The following is a 15,983-nucleotide window of genomic DNA, read 5'->3' as shown; positions in this document are numbered from 1 at the left end:
AAATTATACCCAAAAATTCTTCATACAGTGGACTACCAGTAAAATTTATACAAATTTGGGACCAAAAATTATTCAGACCGAGTCTGGGAAAAACTGAAGTTGAGGTTTGCATGAAGCTGGATGACAGCATGCCCAGGAGACTACAGGCTGTCACTGAGGCTAAGGGTTGCCCGACTAAGTGTTGATAGTTGTGTAAATACTGTCATACTAACAGCTGTCTAATTTTTGGTTGATTGTAATCTATTACATACCTTTCTATCAAAGTTATCTAACATTATCAAGCTGAATTTGTTCTGACTCAGTTTAGCTCTGAGTTCTTGTCATATTTTATTACCATTTTCTAAACTATAGCGAATAAACTGTGATAATGTGAGAAATGTTGAAGGTGTCTGAATAAATTTTGGTTTGACTGTATCTATTTGATAAATGAAGTTAACCAACTAACATTATACATACTCTTTTGGTTTCTGTACCCAATATTTAAAACATTTACAAATGCAATAAAAATATCGTAAGTATTTTTAAAAGTATCGGCAAGTACCAAAAATAAAAGTATCGGTATCGGGCGAGTACTGGAAAAAGTGGTATCGGTGCATCCCTAATTTCAATATATTATATTTCCATATATTATTAGCATTTATTATTCCATATACTTTTATTACAATTTCCCATTTACAGCCTAAAATATCTGTCCATCCAAAACACAGGGTAAGTGTTATATAACAGCATTCCATTACTAAAACTATAAACAAACACATACCTCTAAATATTGGCCACAATAATTACACAAATATACAAACTCAACCAGAACTAAACACAAATTACAGTATTTTTTGCAAAATGTGAACATGTGAATGAGAGGCCCTCTTCGCTTGAGTACAGTAGGTGAACAAGTAAATCACCTATACATGTGAATTATTTTGTATATAATAATATTCAGAATATAATAATATAATAAGTATAATATAAAAAGTTGTTAAAGTTTTGAAGGCTAATTTTAAAGTGTTTAAAATGTGCATGAATTATATACATATACTATAACATTACAAATCAAACTTTTGGTAGAATCAGTTACATACATGATTTTAATATGCAGTGTGCTACACTTACATAGTCTACCATGGTCTAATTTGTGGTCAAGTTATCACTGCTTACAACCTTCCACAGCTTCGACCTATGACCTCCACATGTTAGCTCAGGGGTAATTTAATTCCCACAGAGTTCATGTATATTGTTCCTGTCTGAGGTCTGTATCTTTGCTGAATGGTGCCACACATTATGTGTGGTTCTGACAGAATGCTGAATCCACCAGAGTGGCAACCTTGGCACTGAGCCCTCCCAGCATGCTCAGCAAAAGTCCTGCACTAGCATTAATCCCCTGATAGGGGCTCCCGCTATTGTCAGAAGGAGAGGAAAAGAGCAGGGATTTGCTCACTGTAGCACACTGTGGATCTGAGTTGCAAATGTGAATGCATGGTTGGGGAGTACTGTAGTTTCATCAGAAGTCTGTGTTCATCTCCTTTAGTAGGCTTATTACAGCATTCTTTTAAACATCCTAAATATAAGAACATATGACATTTACTTTAGCCTGTGATTTACACAAGCACTTAAACTGATGCAAGGTTTTGTTCATGTTAAAAACATGTAAATGTCATACACTCTTAAAAATAAAGGTGCTTCACGATGCCATAGATTAGAAGAACCTTTTTTTCTAAATGGTTCCATAAAGAACCTTTAACATCTGAAGAACCTTTCTGTTTCACAAAAGGTTCTTTGTGGTGAAAGAAGGTTCTTCCGATTATAAAAAGGTAAGAAAGAGATGGTTCTTTAAAGAACCTTTGACTGAATGTTACTTTGTGAAACCAAAAATCGCTGTGAAGAACCTTTTAAGCACCTTTATTTTTAAGAGTAATTCACTGAAGATGCATTTATTGGTTGGGTCGTTGCTCTAGAATTATGATGTGATGTTGCCATATTAAATGCCCTTTTCCTCTATACTTCTCTCTGTGTAAAAATACAACCTATTGCATTGATGAAATGTTTCAAAATTGCACAATGAAATAACATGGTTGAAGTGATACTGAAATTTTACTTCTAAACAGATTTATACATTGCGTTATATTTTATTATTTATTATTTTTCTCTATTACAAGTTTTGGTGATATTTGTGCGCTCCTCATTTGGGAGTCACACTCATGGTCTTCGCGGTCAAAAGTGACCGGACACCTGAAATGTAACTTTTTTTTCCTTCAATAAAATCAATCTAATATATTTTTGTTCAGTAATATTTGTTTTTCTTTTTTATTTTGTATTTTGAGATAATTTGATGGTACTAATTAATATTTATGCAATAATTATGATAAATTTGCCCATTGAAAATAGTAAATTTTTTTGTTCAAATTTTTTACAATTATTTTTCAATTAATGCAGTGTTTCAGATTAAAATAGAGACTATGCCTTTAAAATCCTATTTTTGAAGGCAGAATAGCACCTCCTGGTGTGAGCAAAAAAAAGAAAAACCTGTAATTTCATGGTGTAACCACTAGATTCCTGTATAGGACTCAATAGAGAGGCTTGTGAATTCCCTAGTTGTTTTTATACATAATTGTTAACTTTTATTAGGTTGTGGATTTAAATGTATAATTAAGGCATTCTCAAAGACTACTTTTTGTCAAGGTTTATATTTTTTGTTGTTTTAAATGTTGATTTGAAGTGTAGGGTTTTGCATTATTATTACTACATTCAAACCTGAATACAGAAAGCATTTTGTTACACAAAACATTAAAAATCTATAAAAATGTTACAAAAATTAACAGGAATGCTTTGTCAGAGCTTAATCCTTCTGGGTCTGATCTGATTTTAACCTCTTATTTAAGTCTTCTTTGGCTATATGGTTATAGCCATACCAATTCATTTGAGTATGTATAATTCTGTATGTGTGTGTCTGAGTGTGTGTAAGTTTGTGTGAGTGGATGAAGCTGTTTTACACTCTGTTTTTTCCCTATTTCCCATTCATTTCCTATGGTCGGTTTCCTATGGTATTCCCCACTTTCCTGTCCAAAGACCATGAGTGTGACTATTTTTTTACGACCACTTAGCTTTTTCAAATCATGCCCTCAATTTTATTTTTTGTTGTGTTCACATACCAAGTGCCATAAAAGTCACCAAGTTTCATACCATTCTGGTGAAGCTACGATTTAAAAAAATTCAAAATGTAAAATTCTCTGGTCAGAAGTGACCGAAGACCGCACAAGGGTTACCAGATGTTATTATCAAATCAACTTACTATAAATGTTGCCATGCAGTTACCATAATAAAACTGCATTAATGCTATTAATCATTCTTATTTTAGTATTATTATATACTATTACAGTATTTATTAATATTATGAATTAGCTTTAATTTTTATATTTTCAGTTTTCATTTTCATTTTAGTTTGAATGATTTGTTATGTTTTGTCATTTCTATTATTTGAATATGAGTTTTTTATTTTAAATTGAGTTTTTAGAAATGTAAGTATTTCAACAGACTTATTTCAGCTAGGCAAAATATCTAGTTTTCGTTTTATAAGTTTAGATTTTTCATCAATCATTTTATTTTATTTCAGATTTATTTCATTAAACGAAAACGATTTTAAAGGTTTTAGTTTTAGTTTAAAGTTTTCATAGTAATATATTTGAAAATATATCTTAAAATTAGAGTTGTGTAGTGTTTAATTATTTCATATGGAGGCCTAAACTGAACATGATATACAGATTTAAAACGCTGATTATTGTCTTCAGCCATCGAAGTCAAACTGGCCAATCAGAGCACAACGCGTTGAGTAAGCGATGAGAATGAGACTCTCGCGCTCCAGAGCTGATTTACAACTTCACTCACAGCGGCAGCAGGTGAACAGAGCGCGCTGCATTCAGCAGTTCATGGACATCTTTAAAACCTTTTCATAGTTGATATTCACAGGCAGTTTGACAATAGCGCATATTAATAAGGAGAAAAGAAAACTTCTGGACAGAATATGTCAAAAATCTTAACAGTCTGTGGAGTTGCCAAATCATTGAGGCTGGGATGGCGCAACTGGAGAACTTCGACAAGATTGCTCAGCATGAAGGTGTGTTAACTGAGTTAATTGGTTGAGTGATACGAGGAAAAGAAGCTTTGGGGAAAACTGACAGTCTGCCTTACATTTGCTTGTTGTGTATCATGAATCCACACATTTGTTGCCTTTAAATACAGTCTGATTTCCAGGCTCAGACTGCGCACTTGGTGCTTGAAGATGGCACGAAGATGAAGGGCTACTCTTTCGGCCATGATCACTCTGCAGCTGGAGAGCTGGTCTTCAACACTGGACTAGTTGGGTAAGAAGGGACCCTCTGAATATGGTCATAGTGTTTTGGCAAAAGAGACAACTTCCCTGATGACAAATCACTGGCAACAATCATGTAAAAACATTTTCTAACCCGAGTTCAAATACTTCAGCTGTAACTCCTCCTAAATCTTTCAAGTGTTCAAGTCCTTCAGCCTGGCATCAGTCTACCAGCCATCCAGAACGCTCTTGCAGCCACATAGTTTTCAAAGTTAAAATCTCTTCTCAAAAGTTTTAGCTACTTGGCTAATATTAGACATCATTTAGTCGCCCAGAGTAAGATTTAGTCGCATATGCGAGTGATTTACTCGCAATGTAGAGGGTTGTACATAACACCTAAATACTTTATTTATTTTGTCAAGTCAGTATTTCCAGTTTCCTTTTGTAGTTTTGAGATGATCATATTAGCTTTTAATATAAAAAGTATGGTCTTAAAGTTTGTGTATGATCTCCAGCTATCCTGAGGCTCTGTCAGACCCCAGTTACAGAGGGCAGATCCTGACCCTTACCTACCCCATTGTTGGAAACTACGGTGTTCCTAATACACAGCAACTGGATGAGCTGGGATTGAAGAAAAAGGTGGAGTCTGATCGCATTCAGGTATTAGCAATGACAAGATCACAGGTTTGATTCCTTATGGAATGCACAAAATGACAAAATATATACCTGGAATGCAGTATAAGTCATTTTTAGATAAAATCATCTGCCAAATACATACAATTTAAAATAACAGTTTTATATGTTAATATATTTTAAAATTTCATTTATTACTTTGATGCCAAAGTTGAATTTTCAGCTGCCATTAGTCCAGTCTTCAGTTGTTTTAAATTGTAATACTCTTTCACAATATTGTTTTTTTTTTCTGTATTTTTGATTACATTATTGTAGCCGTTGTGACTTTGAGACTTCTGTAAAAGCATAAAAAAAAATCGCAAATATTAGTGTATATTTAACCCTTATCTTTCCATATATTTTGTTGCTGGAAGGTGTCAGGACTGCTGGTTCAGGACTACAGTTCTGAGTACAGTCACTGGAACTCTGTCAAATCACTGGCACAGTGGCTTCAAGAGGAGAAGGTGGGTTTCCATATATTCTAATTTCTACTCACTTCCACAGTAAGTATTAAAAGCATATCTTTTTTCCCTGTGCTTGCAGGTGCCGGCTCTTTTTGGGATGGATACCAGGATGCTAACAAAGATCATTAGAGACAAGGTCAGCATACTACTTTGAAGTATGCAGTTTGTCCAGAATGATGCTTTAAATACATTCTGAAGGTTCCTATTGTTTTTCTTCGAATAAGGGTACTGTTTTGGGGAAGATTGAATTTGATGGACAGCCGGTGGAGATCACAGACCCAAACCAGAGAAATCTCGTAGCTGAGGTCTCCACCAAGGTAACCAGCATGCTTGGTAATTTGCTGTGCATTACATTTTCAGTGAGTGTTCACCATGACTTTTCCTGCTTTAAGGATATTCAAGTGTTTGGGAAAGGCAATCCTATCAAAGTGGTTGCTGTTGATTGTGGAATCAAGCACAACATTATAAGACTACTTGTCAAGGTAAGGAATCGTGGTCTTTCTCCCCCTAGAAAGATGTGGAAGCCACAGGCAATATTTCAAGACTTTTCATTTTTATATCCTAGAGTGGAGCAGAAGTGCATTTAGTGCCATGGGACCAAGACCTGATGAGTTTGGAGTATGACGGTCTCTTCATCTCCAACGGCCCAGGAGATCCTTCACTGGCAAATACCCTGATTCAAAATGTCCGCAAGGTACAGAATGAAAGATAGCATTGTCATCTGTGCATGTTATTTAAAAAAAAAGAAAACATCTTTCATCTGAAATTACATTTAATTAAGCCGTACTGGTAACCAATAGTCAATTTTCTTATGTCATATTACAGAAGTAAAGTGGGTTGCGAACAACAGCTGGCACTGACTATTATTTATATTGTAAAACAAATGAAAAAAAGATTAAATTCAGCCACACTAACTAATATGGATATTTGAAAATCAATAAATTGTCACACTATGTTTATCTTTCATCCTGCCATCATAATGACCGTCAGGTGCTGGAAAGTGATCGTCCTCAGCCAGTGTTTGGTATTTGTATGGGGAATCAAATCACAGCTTTGGCAGCTGGTGCACAATCTTATAAACTACCAATGGGAAACAGGTACAAATTATTATTATACAACATATTTTATGGTTAATAGACCATAATTTACTGATTATATGTCAAATTTGTTATAATGTGTGTCTGGGAATGAAATACAATGCAAAATTATTCTGGCAGAAGAAGAGAAAACTTAACTTTTGTCATTTGTGTCCTTAGCCTAATAAAAAAAATTGTTCTCATTTTGTACAGGGGCCAAAACCAGCCAGTTGTGAACGTGATGACGGGCCAAGCTTTCATCACAGCTCAGAATCATGGGTATGGCATAGACAGCGAGTCCCTTCCTCCAGGCTGGAGTCTTCTCTTCATCAATGCAAATGATGGAACCAATGAGGTCTGGATTTAATTGTTCATAATTTAACCACCCCTGTGCCGTTCCAAACATTCCAAACCAAAGACTTTCTCTCTTCCATGTAATACGGGTGAAAATGTGGAGTTTTGGGTTGGCTTTTTTTTTTTTTTATATATAATGTCAGTAACGGGGACTCTGTCTGTCAGGCTCCAAAAAAAAAAAAAAGGTACTTACTTTCATAAGTAATGAAAAGTTTTTCATTGTTGTGTGAACTTTTGCTTGAACTGTGACTGCCTGGTGAAAAATTAATTGCAAGAGCTTGAAAGGTTTTTTAGTAATGCATTTTGCTGTTAAAGTAACATACCTCAGCATTGGTTTAATGGTTATTCCAAATGAACTCTTAGGTTGTTTAGAAAAGCTTTATATGTGTAAAAAGCTTTGTTTTGTTTTTAGTGGAATCTGGGTTAGAGCCTAACACTGTTTTCTCTTTCTCTCTTTCAGGGCATTATGCATAATACCAAGCCAGTGTTCACAGCTCAGTTCCACCCCGAGGCCAAAGGAGGACCCACAGACACAGAGGTACCGCAGCACTGTCAGAGGATCGTGAAGAGTCTGATCTTTTTTGTTTTTCATGGCTGAATGTTCTCTCTTGATCATGTTGTTGAATCCTCTGTAGGGCTTCATACATGGCTGCCCTACACAGCGGGGTGCTGATTATTTCATTAAAAACCAACCAGTGTACTTGAGCACTTTCTTCAATTATCTTTTATAGTTCCTGTTTGATGCTTTCATCTCTCTGATAAGGAATGGGAAGGAGGGGAGCATCGCATCTGTGATGCCAAAGAAACCTGCTGTTCCTCAGAGAATCCAGGTGGGGGAGACAAACTACATAAGTTGGAAGTCCTGTCTGCATAGGATAGGATAGGTACTTTATTATGGTGTTGAGTACAGATACAGGTACTTGTTTGTTGTTTTTCCCAGGTGTCTAAAGTGTTGGTGCTGGGATCTGGAGGCCTGTCCATCGGTCAGGCAGGAGAGTTTGATTACTCGGGATCCCAGGCTGTTAAAGCTATGAAGGTGAGAAGTTTTGTTAATCTCTGCTAGTTGTGCCTCTTTTCAATAAATTCAGTCCTTTTCGGACCTTTCAGGCCAAGTACCACCTTTGATCAGATCAGATTATCCAAGTATCACCTGTCCACAGACATTCTTGCCCTGAGTTTTTTTTTTTAACCATTAGCAGCAAATAGTCTTTTTGAGCACATTTTGTTGACAAAAACCACTTAGGCCATTGGTCTCAAACTCAATTCCTGGAGGGCCACAGCTCTGAACAGTTTAGCTCCAACCCTAATCAAACACACCTGATCCAGCTAATCATGGTCTTGAGGATTACTAGAAACTTCCAAGCAGGTGTGAGTTGGAGCTAAACTCTGCAGAGCTGTGGCTCTCCAGGAATTGAGTTTGAGACCACTGGTTTAGGCCTTTGCATACATTTCTATGCAGGTTCAAGATGGAGTATAGTAAGCTAGTTAGTGCTAGTTTTTTTTGCAGCTTTGCTATCCTTAGATGCGTTGTTCATCAGCAAAAATGCTTGCTGGTAAAGCTAGTTGGGACACTAGCACATCAGCATCCAAAACAAAACGGCAGGGCAAACTGAAGGCCTGTTAGTAACATACACATAATGCCATATTTTTTATTATTATCAATTTTGAAAATTGATTTTTTGAGATTTGAGAAATTAGATTTTTTTTTCCTGGCTTTTGGTGAGTCTTTGTCAGTGTTATTTTAGTATTATTTATATACTAATAAAGTGTTTAGTAAATTTTCCCCCTTATTTTTATATTTTAATTTTTCATTTTATTTTTACTTTCAGTTTTAGTCATTTTGTTATGTGCTTTTGTCATTTTTATTAGATTTTGTTTCAGTGCAAATTTATTTTTATTAATTTTTTGTTTTTGTTTTAGCAGTTTTAGTAATTAAACTTTTTAGTTAGTTTCCAAGGCAAAATTTCTAAATTAGATTCTTTTCATGTAATTTAAATATATTTTATTTTATTTCGGCTTTAATTCAATAATTGTTTTAAATAAATATTTTTAGTTTTAGGTAACAAAAAACAACATCAGTGTGTGTGTTCACTATATGTAGCCTGTTTGTTAATATTATTTATTTTATTTATTTATTTTTTAATTGTAACATTTTCCAGAAAAGAGTTGTACATTTTCCACAATCATATCATGTACCACAGTTTGAGAACCACTGACCTACTTGAAGCCACAGTACAGGTGTTCTTGCTCACAGCAGTGTTTCTTATTCCTTGTTTCTGTCTACAGGAGGAAAACCTACAAACTGTGCTGATTAACCCCAACATTGCCTCGGTACAGACTAATGAGGTTGGCACCAAGCAGGTAGACTCTGTGTACTTCCTGCCCATCACTCCTTTGTAACAGAGGTGATCAAGGTAGAGGGACCCGACGGCATCCTGCTCTCCATGGGAGGACAGACGGCTCTCAACTGCGGTGAGCATTCAGCATCAAACTTGATCAAATTCACCAACACTGAAAGGCTTGATTGATGGTGCATTATGTTCCTGTCCATTGTGTCAGGGGTGGAGCTCTTTCAGAGTGGCGTCCTGCAGAAGTATGGAGTGCAAGTTTTGGGCACACCTGTGGAGTCCATCATGGCCACTGAGGACCGGCAACTCTTTTCAGACAAACTAATGGGGATCAATGAAAAAATTGCTCCCAGTATGGCTGTTAAAACAGTGAGATGGATATTTGCAAAATGCGTCACTGCTCACAAGTTGCTCACAAGTTGTGATTCCAAAAACCTTTCATTGTAGATGCTACGTTTGGACACTGTTTGAAAAGATTTTTGTTGGTGATTATGTACTGATGACCGTTTTTGTCTGGAAGGTGGCAGATGCCTTGAAGGCAGCAGATGAGATTGGCTACCCTGTCATGTTGAGATCAGCTTATGCCCTGGGTGGCCTTGGCTCAGGCCTGTGTGCTAATAAAGAGAAGCTAGAGGACACTGCTCGCAAGGTAAGCACTGTAAAACATGAAATAACATGATGTTAATTCATTCCATTAATGCTGGTGCTCTGAATTTAAAAGTTATCTGCTTTATGATCAGGTATAGGGCAAGAAAGCGTAATGTTTGTTCCTGAACAAAGAGAGATTTATTAAAGGTTGTTTAATGTTTTATATATTTTATATAACTTATACATTTTTATATTTTATATACACAAAATATTTTTGTATTTTTTTCCCCAATGTCCACTAATAATATTATTTTTTTTTGTGCCAAATATTTTAACTATTTTGTAATGGACATTTTTTTTCACCTTTCATAAATGTTTTAAAGACACTAAAATACATTTTTAACTTATTTGTCTGCTGTCGGGTCCAATAGAATTTTTAACTGCTTCATCCATCAATAAACCCGCTTTTTTGTAGCTTAAAGTCTCAATAAATGCTGTTTTTTTTTTCACTGGGTATGAAGTTGAGTTCTGAAAGCTATGGTATGTGTTCATAGCACACTCTTTTATCTCTAGAAGATCAAGGAAAATTTGATTCCTCTTGATATGACTGCTTTCGAGATGGTTTGGCATCATGAAAGTGTGTTACGTCCATTCACTCTTGCTCTGTTCTGTTACAGGCCCTGGCCATGAGCAGCCAGATCCTGGTGGAAAAGTCCCTGCTGGGCTGGAAGGAAGTGGAATATGAGGTGGTTAGAGATGTTGCTGATAACTGCGTCACTGTCTGCAATATGGAGAACTTTGACCCTCTGGGTATCCATACAGGTACCATACTGTCTATGTAGAACATGATCTTGCTTGCAGGTTAGTGAAGTTATGCTCAATGTTTTGTTACATTATTCTGAAAATAAAGAGGTGAGGTTTATTTTTTGTTATAAAAAAAAAAAAAAATCAAATATTTCATATGAATCAAATGTATATTAGATTTTTTTTAAGTACACATTTTAAATCTATTATAATATTTGAAATATGTTTACATTTAAGCCTTTAATTAAATATATTTATATTAATATAACACATTATAAGGTTAGTTTAGGTTGTCAAATGGAATTAATTTTCCATTCAGAAAACTCCACTTATATTGATGATAAAAAAATAAATTAAAAATGAAATCATTTTGAAAATATTGATCAAGACTTGCATGTATTCAGGGTGTAAGGAAAGCATTTTAGTACTTTTTTTTACCTCAATGGTTACATTAATTGACTGTTTTTAATGTAGTCATTAAATCAAAACTGTTTTTGAGAATTTCTTTGCTATTTTTTTTTTAATGAAATCAAAAATTCTATTTTTAAGAACGTGGTACATGCGTTAAACAAGATTTTTTTTCTCCTTTTCATCGTCTTTGAAATTGACCCCTGCATACACGCATCCATATTCATAACCCATAAAGCCATGTGAATTTAAACACCAGTTACATTGCATGAGGACATGCATTGTAAATTCTCAAGAGCTTCAGTTAATAGCCCTTTCTGGTCATCCCAAAGGTGACTCCATCGTGGTTGCACCCAGCCAGACTCTGTCCAATGAGGAATACCACATGCTGAGAGAGACTGCTATTAAAGTAGTGCGTCATCTGGGCATTGTGGGAGAGTGCAATATCCAGTATGCCCTGCATCCGTCCTCTCTGGAGTACTGTATCATTGAGGTGAATGCCCGCCTCTCCAGAAGCTCAGCACTGGCGTCCAAAGCCACAGGGTGAGATATGTCAGTATTTTTAAAGTACTGTATATAGGTATGCAAGCATTATGGGTGCTTAGTTATGTCTTTAGGGACCTCACTGCATTGTATTTGAGTTCATTTAACACTGTATAGATACAGATTTAAGAGTAAATTCTTTGGCTTGGTTAGAGTTTTACCTGCAAAACAGACGTTTCTCTGTGATCAGCTAAAGGTGTCAGTTTCACACCGTCGTTGGTTTTGCGTTTTGTCACCAAAATATTGAGAACTGACTGTAGCCAAAGTTCTGTGTATGTTGAGAGCCAGACTCTAAAAAACACCCACCCACCACTCTATCTGTTCAGTGTGAAATGAATCCATATCCTTTGAAATTATTGATGCCACACGCTCTGTAAGAAGACAAACAAATTGTGTGGAATAAACAGAACAGATTTTGTTGTTTTATAAAAAGATCAGTGTGAAGAGGCAAAAATAGTTTTAATACCTTGTGGAGCAGTTTTTTTTCCCTAAAAATCAATATGGAGAGTTTTTTGGAAAGCTCTCGGCCCCGCCCCCACTCGTCACAGTGCTTTTCTTTTTTTTAATAGCTGTTAAACTACTGAGGGCAGGTTTATTACTAAATCTCAAGAGGAAAATGTAAGTAATTTTTATTTAAGATTATTAATTTAGGTGCTTGTAACAAAGTTCGTAGTCACGGGAAGGAGGCGGGAACCGGCGAACATTTAAATACTTTAATAATAAAACAAACACAAAATGAAAGTAAAGCGGCAGCCCCTCGCGGACGACTGCCACACACAAAACACAAAATAAAGTCCAGGCCTGGTCCTCTCTCGTCTTTCACTGTCGTCACTCCTTTTATCCTTCCGGACCTCCTCCGTTCCCACGGCTCTCGGCCCCGCCCCCACTCGTCACAGTGCTTTTCTTTTTTTTAACAGCTGTTAATTCTTTAATAGAAATACAAGTAGTCATAAATTAGATAATGGTTGACATACAGTAAGTGAATAGAAGTTATAAATAAATGGCATAGCTTAGATAGTTTGGTCTTGGAAATGTATAGCATTTTTGGTATCTTGATAAACTGGAACATGGTTTGAGATGCTGCGGAGCTCTTTCTGAAACTCGAGAAGGAGACACAAGTGAAATGAAATTACAAAAGTCACAATTTGCTCTCCATGAAATATCTCAACTGTTTCTCCTAGACAGCAGTGACATTTAAAAAGTTTTTCATTTTTAATGAATATAAGCTGCAGTTACTATTGTTTTATTATTGTAGAAAACGTTACTCTACTTTCTGACTCTTTCTCACTAGGTATCCGCTAGCATTTGTAGCTGCTAAACTAGCACTCGGCATCCCACTGCCGGACATAAAGAATGCAGTGTCGGAGCAGACCGCGGCCTGTTTTGAGCCCAGTTTGGATTATATTGTCACCAAAATACCTCGCTGGGATCTGGACCGTTTCCACGGGATGTCTCGGGAGATCGGCAGTGCCATGAAGAGTGTTGGAGAGGTGCGAGTTGCCATGGCGACTGAACACTGCTGCTTTCTAACACAGATTAAAACTAATCCAGAACCAAATTATAATTTTGATCCTTCGTTGCCAGTTTGATTTATGTCTGTATCACGGTTAATTCAGTGCTGTTGACTTACAGAAATAGAAAGACTTCTGTCTCCAACCTCTAATTTTCCTCCATTCACAGGTTATGGCAGTTGGCCGAACCTTTGAGGAGAGCATCCAGAAGGCTTTGCGTATGTGCCACCCCTCAGTGGATGGCTTTGTACCGCGTCTGCCTCTGAAAAGAGCCTGGGCAGAGCAGAGAGACCTTCAGCGAGAGCTATCGCTGCCTTCAAGTACTCGTATCTTCTCCCTCGCCCAGGTGTGACCCAGAGCATTAAGAGAAGTGCATTAGTGTCTAGATGATAGATTGTGATCGTGTTCGAATCAATATAACAGCCATGTTTAATTCAGGCTCATGATTTATGAATCAATGAGACAGCAGTTTTTACATCTGTCCTAACCCTTTGTATCCAGGTTAGATAGTGTATATACTGTACCATATATAAGTTTGGGGTCAGTATGTTTTATTATTATTATTATTTATTTATTATTATTTATTACTTTTATCTTTTATTCAGCAAGGATGCATTAAATTGATCAAAATTACTGTACAAATATCTATAAATGCTGTTCTTTTGAACTTTATATTAAAGAATCCTGGAAAAAATGTTTCATGGTTTCCACAAAAATAGTAGGTTGCAAAACTGTTTTCAATATTGGTAATACAAATAAATGTAAAACGTAAGAGTATGTAAATGTAACGGCTGATGAAAGCTTCACCATTCAGCTTGATCATTACAGAAATTACATTTTAAAGTAATCTATTGAATATATAATATTGAAATAGATTAATTAAAATTTAAAATTGTAACAATTTCAAAATGTTACTCTTTTTGTTTTTTTTGTTTTTTTACTGTATTTTAGTCAAATACAGCCTTGGTGAGCATAAGAGACATTAAAAATATTCAGAAACATTAAAACATTTTTCCTGACCCCACACTTTTGAAAGGTAGTTTAATTGATTGTGTCCTGTTTTAGCTAAAATTATCTGGATACAATTTTATAATACTATAAAAAAAAAGTTACTAAATTGAATGCAATTAACTATGATATATTCATCAGAGTTGATTCCCGAGCCAAAGAAAATGGCAAAACTATTTTAGGAGATAGTAATTCAGTGCAAAAGGTCGGGTAAATATCCTTTGGGAGTATAAGATCATGTAAACCTTAATTTTAAAGAATTATTTTATGAAATCCTTGATTCTGATTGGTTAGTCACAGAATTTTGTGGTCAAATATTTTAGTTTTGTAAGACCACTTAAGTGTAGAATTATCCTATTGTCACCGATTTCCTAGGTTCTAAGTGAACTGTTTCCTCTCTCATTTTTCTGTTTACATTTAAATCAATGTTTTGTGTCAATGTGTGTGCAAAATAAACCCCTTCAGGTTGATACAACACCCCTCCGTATCTCCTGGGCATTCATTAAAAATTCAAATTACCTGTCTGCCTAAAGAGAAAACAGCCTACTTTTCGTCAAAATATGTGTCATGTGAGTGTCAAAGGAACACGTTGATGTTGGTAGATTTATTAAGGAATAATAGGACAAATCCTATCAAGACATGAGACATCAATAACTCTCAAGGTTAGTCTCGCTTGTAGTACTGGATGTTACTTTGATGTTAGTCTCCAGGCACATCATTACATTCAGAGCAGGTTATGCCTCCTATTAAGCAGACAGGCTATTAAGTGCTGTGTCCCGATTGGCCAGGAGCCCGTCTATGGCAACAGCCAGTTACAGCTCATTGGGCTTTGCTCTGTATTCAAGGGACACCACAGGCTAACAGCCAACAATCAAGAGCCATTATTTGTCATTTAACAATGACCCAACAATTTCTTGTAGATCACAATAATTTATTAGAAAAGCCTGTTTATGTTCATGCCATTTATAGTATTGCATGCTGATTTGAGGCATTGTGTTGATTCTCTTTCTCAAGGCCCTTCACAGTGGTGTGACTGTTGATCAGATCCATGACCTCACTGCCATAGACAAATGGTTCCTGCACAAACTGAAGCACATTACTGCGATGGAGCAGCTCCTGGGTCAGTATAACAGGTGAGAGACTGTTATAAGAATTTTTTTTCTGTATTCTTTTTTGAAAACATTATTATTGGTGATAGTCAGAGAGAGCTTGTATGTATTAAAGTACAAGAGGGTAAATATATTACTTGTCAAGATCATATCCCGATCATTGTCAAAATCACTGGAAATGAATAATGAATATTTTGCCTGTTGACAATTAAGCCTATTTTATTTCCTTTCATTGCATTGCATTACAGCAATTATATAACAGATAAAATAACTAACACATTTTATTACTGTAATTCTGAAGTCATTCTCATTAGTGTAATGCGGTATTTACATTACAATACCTTTCTCCCCATCCTGGCACAAACGGCTCGATGTGTTCCGGGTTTGATGAAGGCCCGCCTTCCGAAAAACGAAATGTGATGTGATTGGTTAGCTGTCCCAGTGCGTTGTGATTGGCGAACAGCTTAGACGGTGTTTCAGTACTGCCCCACCCCTTGCCAAAGCAGCAATTTTCGTCTGCTCCGGTAGTTAAGGATGGCGTCAATATTGCCATATCAATTTGAGCCGGATTCAGACCCAGAGGTATGGATATTGCAAGACATATTAGAGTGGTAACGTTATTGTTTTTGTTTTTTTTGGCTAAATCACGTTTTCGATGGGATGTCAACAACCGCTTAAAAATAACTGCATTTTCTATGTACAGATAAGTGCATATGTATTATTTTTATTGTTATTTAATTCTAACATTATAACATGAATTGCAGTGAAACTGTTATACAGTTGAATTTATTTATA

General features: G+C 35.8%; 1 protein-coding gene across 1 annotated transcript in view; it reads left to right on the top strand.

Annotated features, from left to right (window-relative positions):
- Positions 1-3,929: 3,929 nt before the first annotated feature.
- LOC107660611 (carbamoyl-phosphate synthase [ammonia], mitochondrial-like) overlaps positions 3,930-15,983 on the top strand; it is a 50,703-nt gene continuing 38,649 nt past the window's right edge. The window contains 22 exon segments of the mRNA XM_016449971.1: positions 3,930-4,108; positions 4,246-4,355; positions 4,819-4,963; positions 5,350-5,439; positions 5,519-5,575; positions 5,664-5,756; positions 5,832-5,921; positions 6,005-6,133; positions 6,430-6,536; positions 6,729-6,870; positions 7,330-7,407; positions 7,601-7,699; positions 7,810-7,905; positions 9,156-9,261; positions 9,264-9,341; positions 9,429-9,586; positions 9,738-9,866; positions 10,483-10,627; positions 11,350-11,560; positions 12,852-13,050; positions 13,241-13,417; positions 15,094-15,212. Coding sequence (XP_016305457.1) covers positions 4,016-4,108; positions 4,246-4,355; positions 4,819-4,963; positions 5,350-5,439; positions 5,519-5,575; positions 5,664-5,756; positions 5,832-5,921; positions 6,005-6,133; positions 6,430-6,536; positions 6,729-6,870; positions 7,330-7,407; positions 7,601-7,699; positions 7,810-7,905; positions 9,156-9,261; positions 9,264-9,341; positions 9,429-9,586; positions 9,738-9,866; positions 10,483-10,627; positions 11,350-11,560; positions 12,852-13,050; positions 13,241-13,417; positions 15,094-15,212 — 2,651 coding nt within the window. The 5' untranslated portion in view covers positions 3,930-4,015.

This window comes from Sinocyclocheilus anshuiensis, unplaced genomic scaffold, assembly GCF_001515605.1.
Source record: "Sinocyclocheilus anshuiensis isolate Anshui unplaced genomic scaffold, SAMN03320099.WGS_v1.1 scaffold627, whole genome shotgun sequence".
In the NCBI taxonomy this organism is placed as follows: Eukaryota; Metazoa; Chordata; class Actinopteri; order Cypriniformes; family Cyprinidae; genus Sinocyclocheilus; species Sinocyclocheilus anshuiensis.
This window is presented reverse-complemented; position numbering and strand designations above follow the sequence as displayed.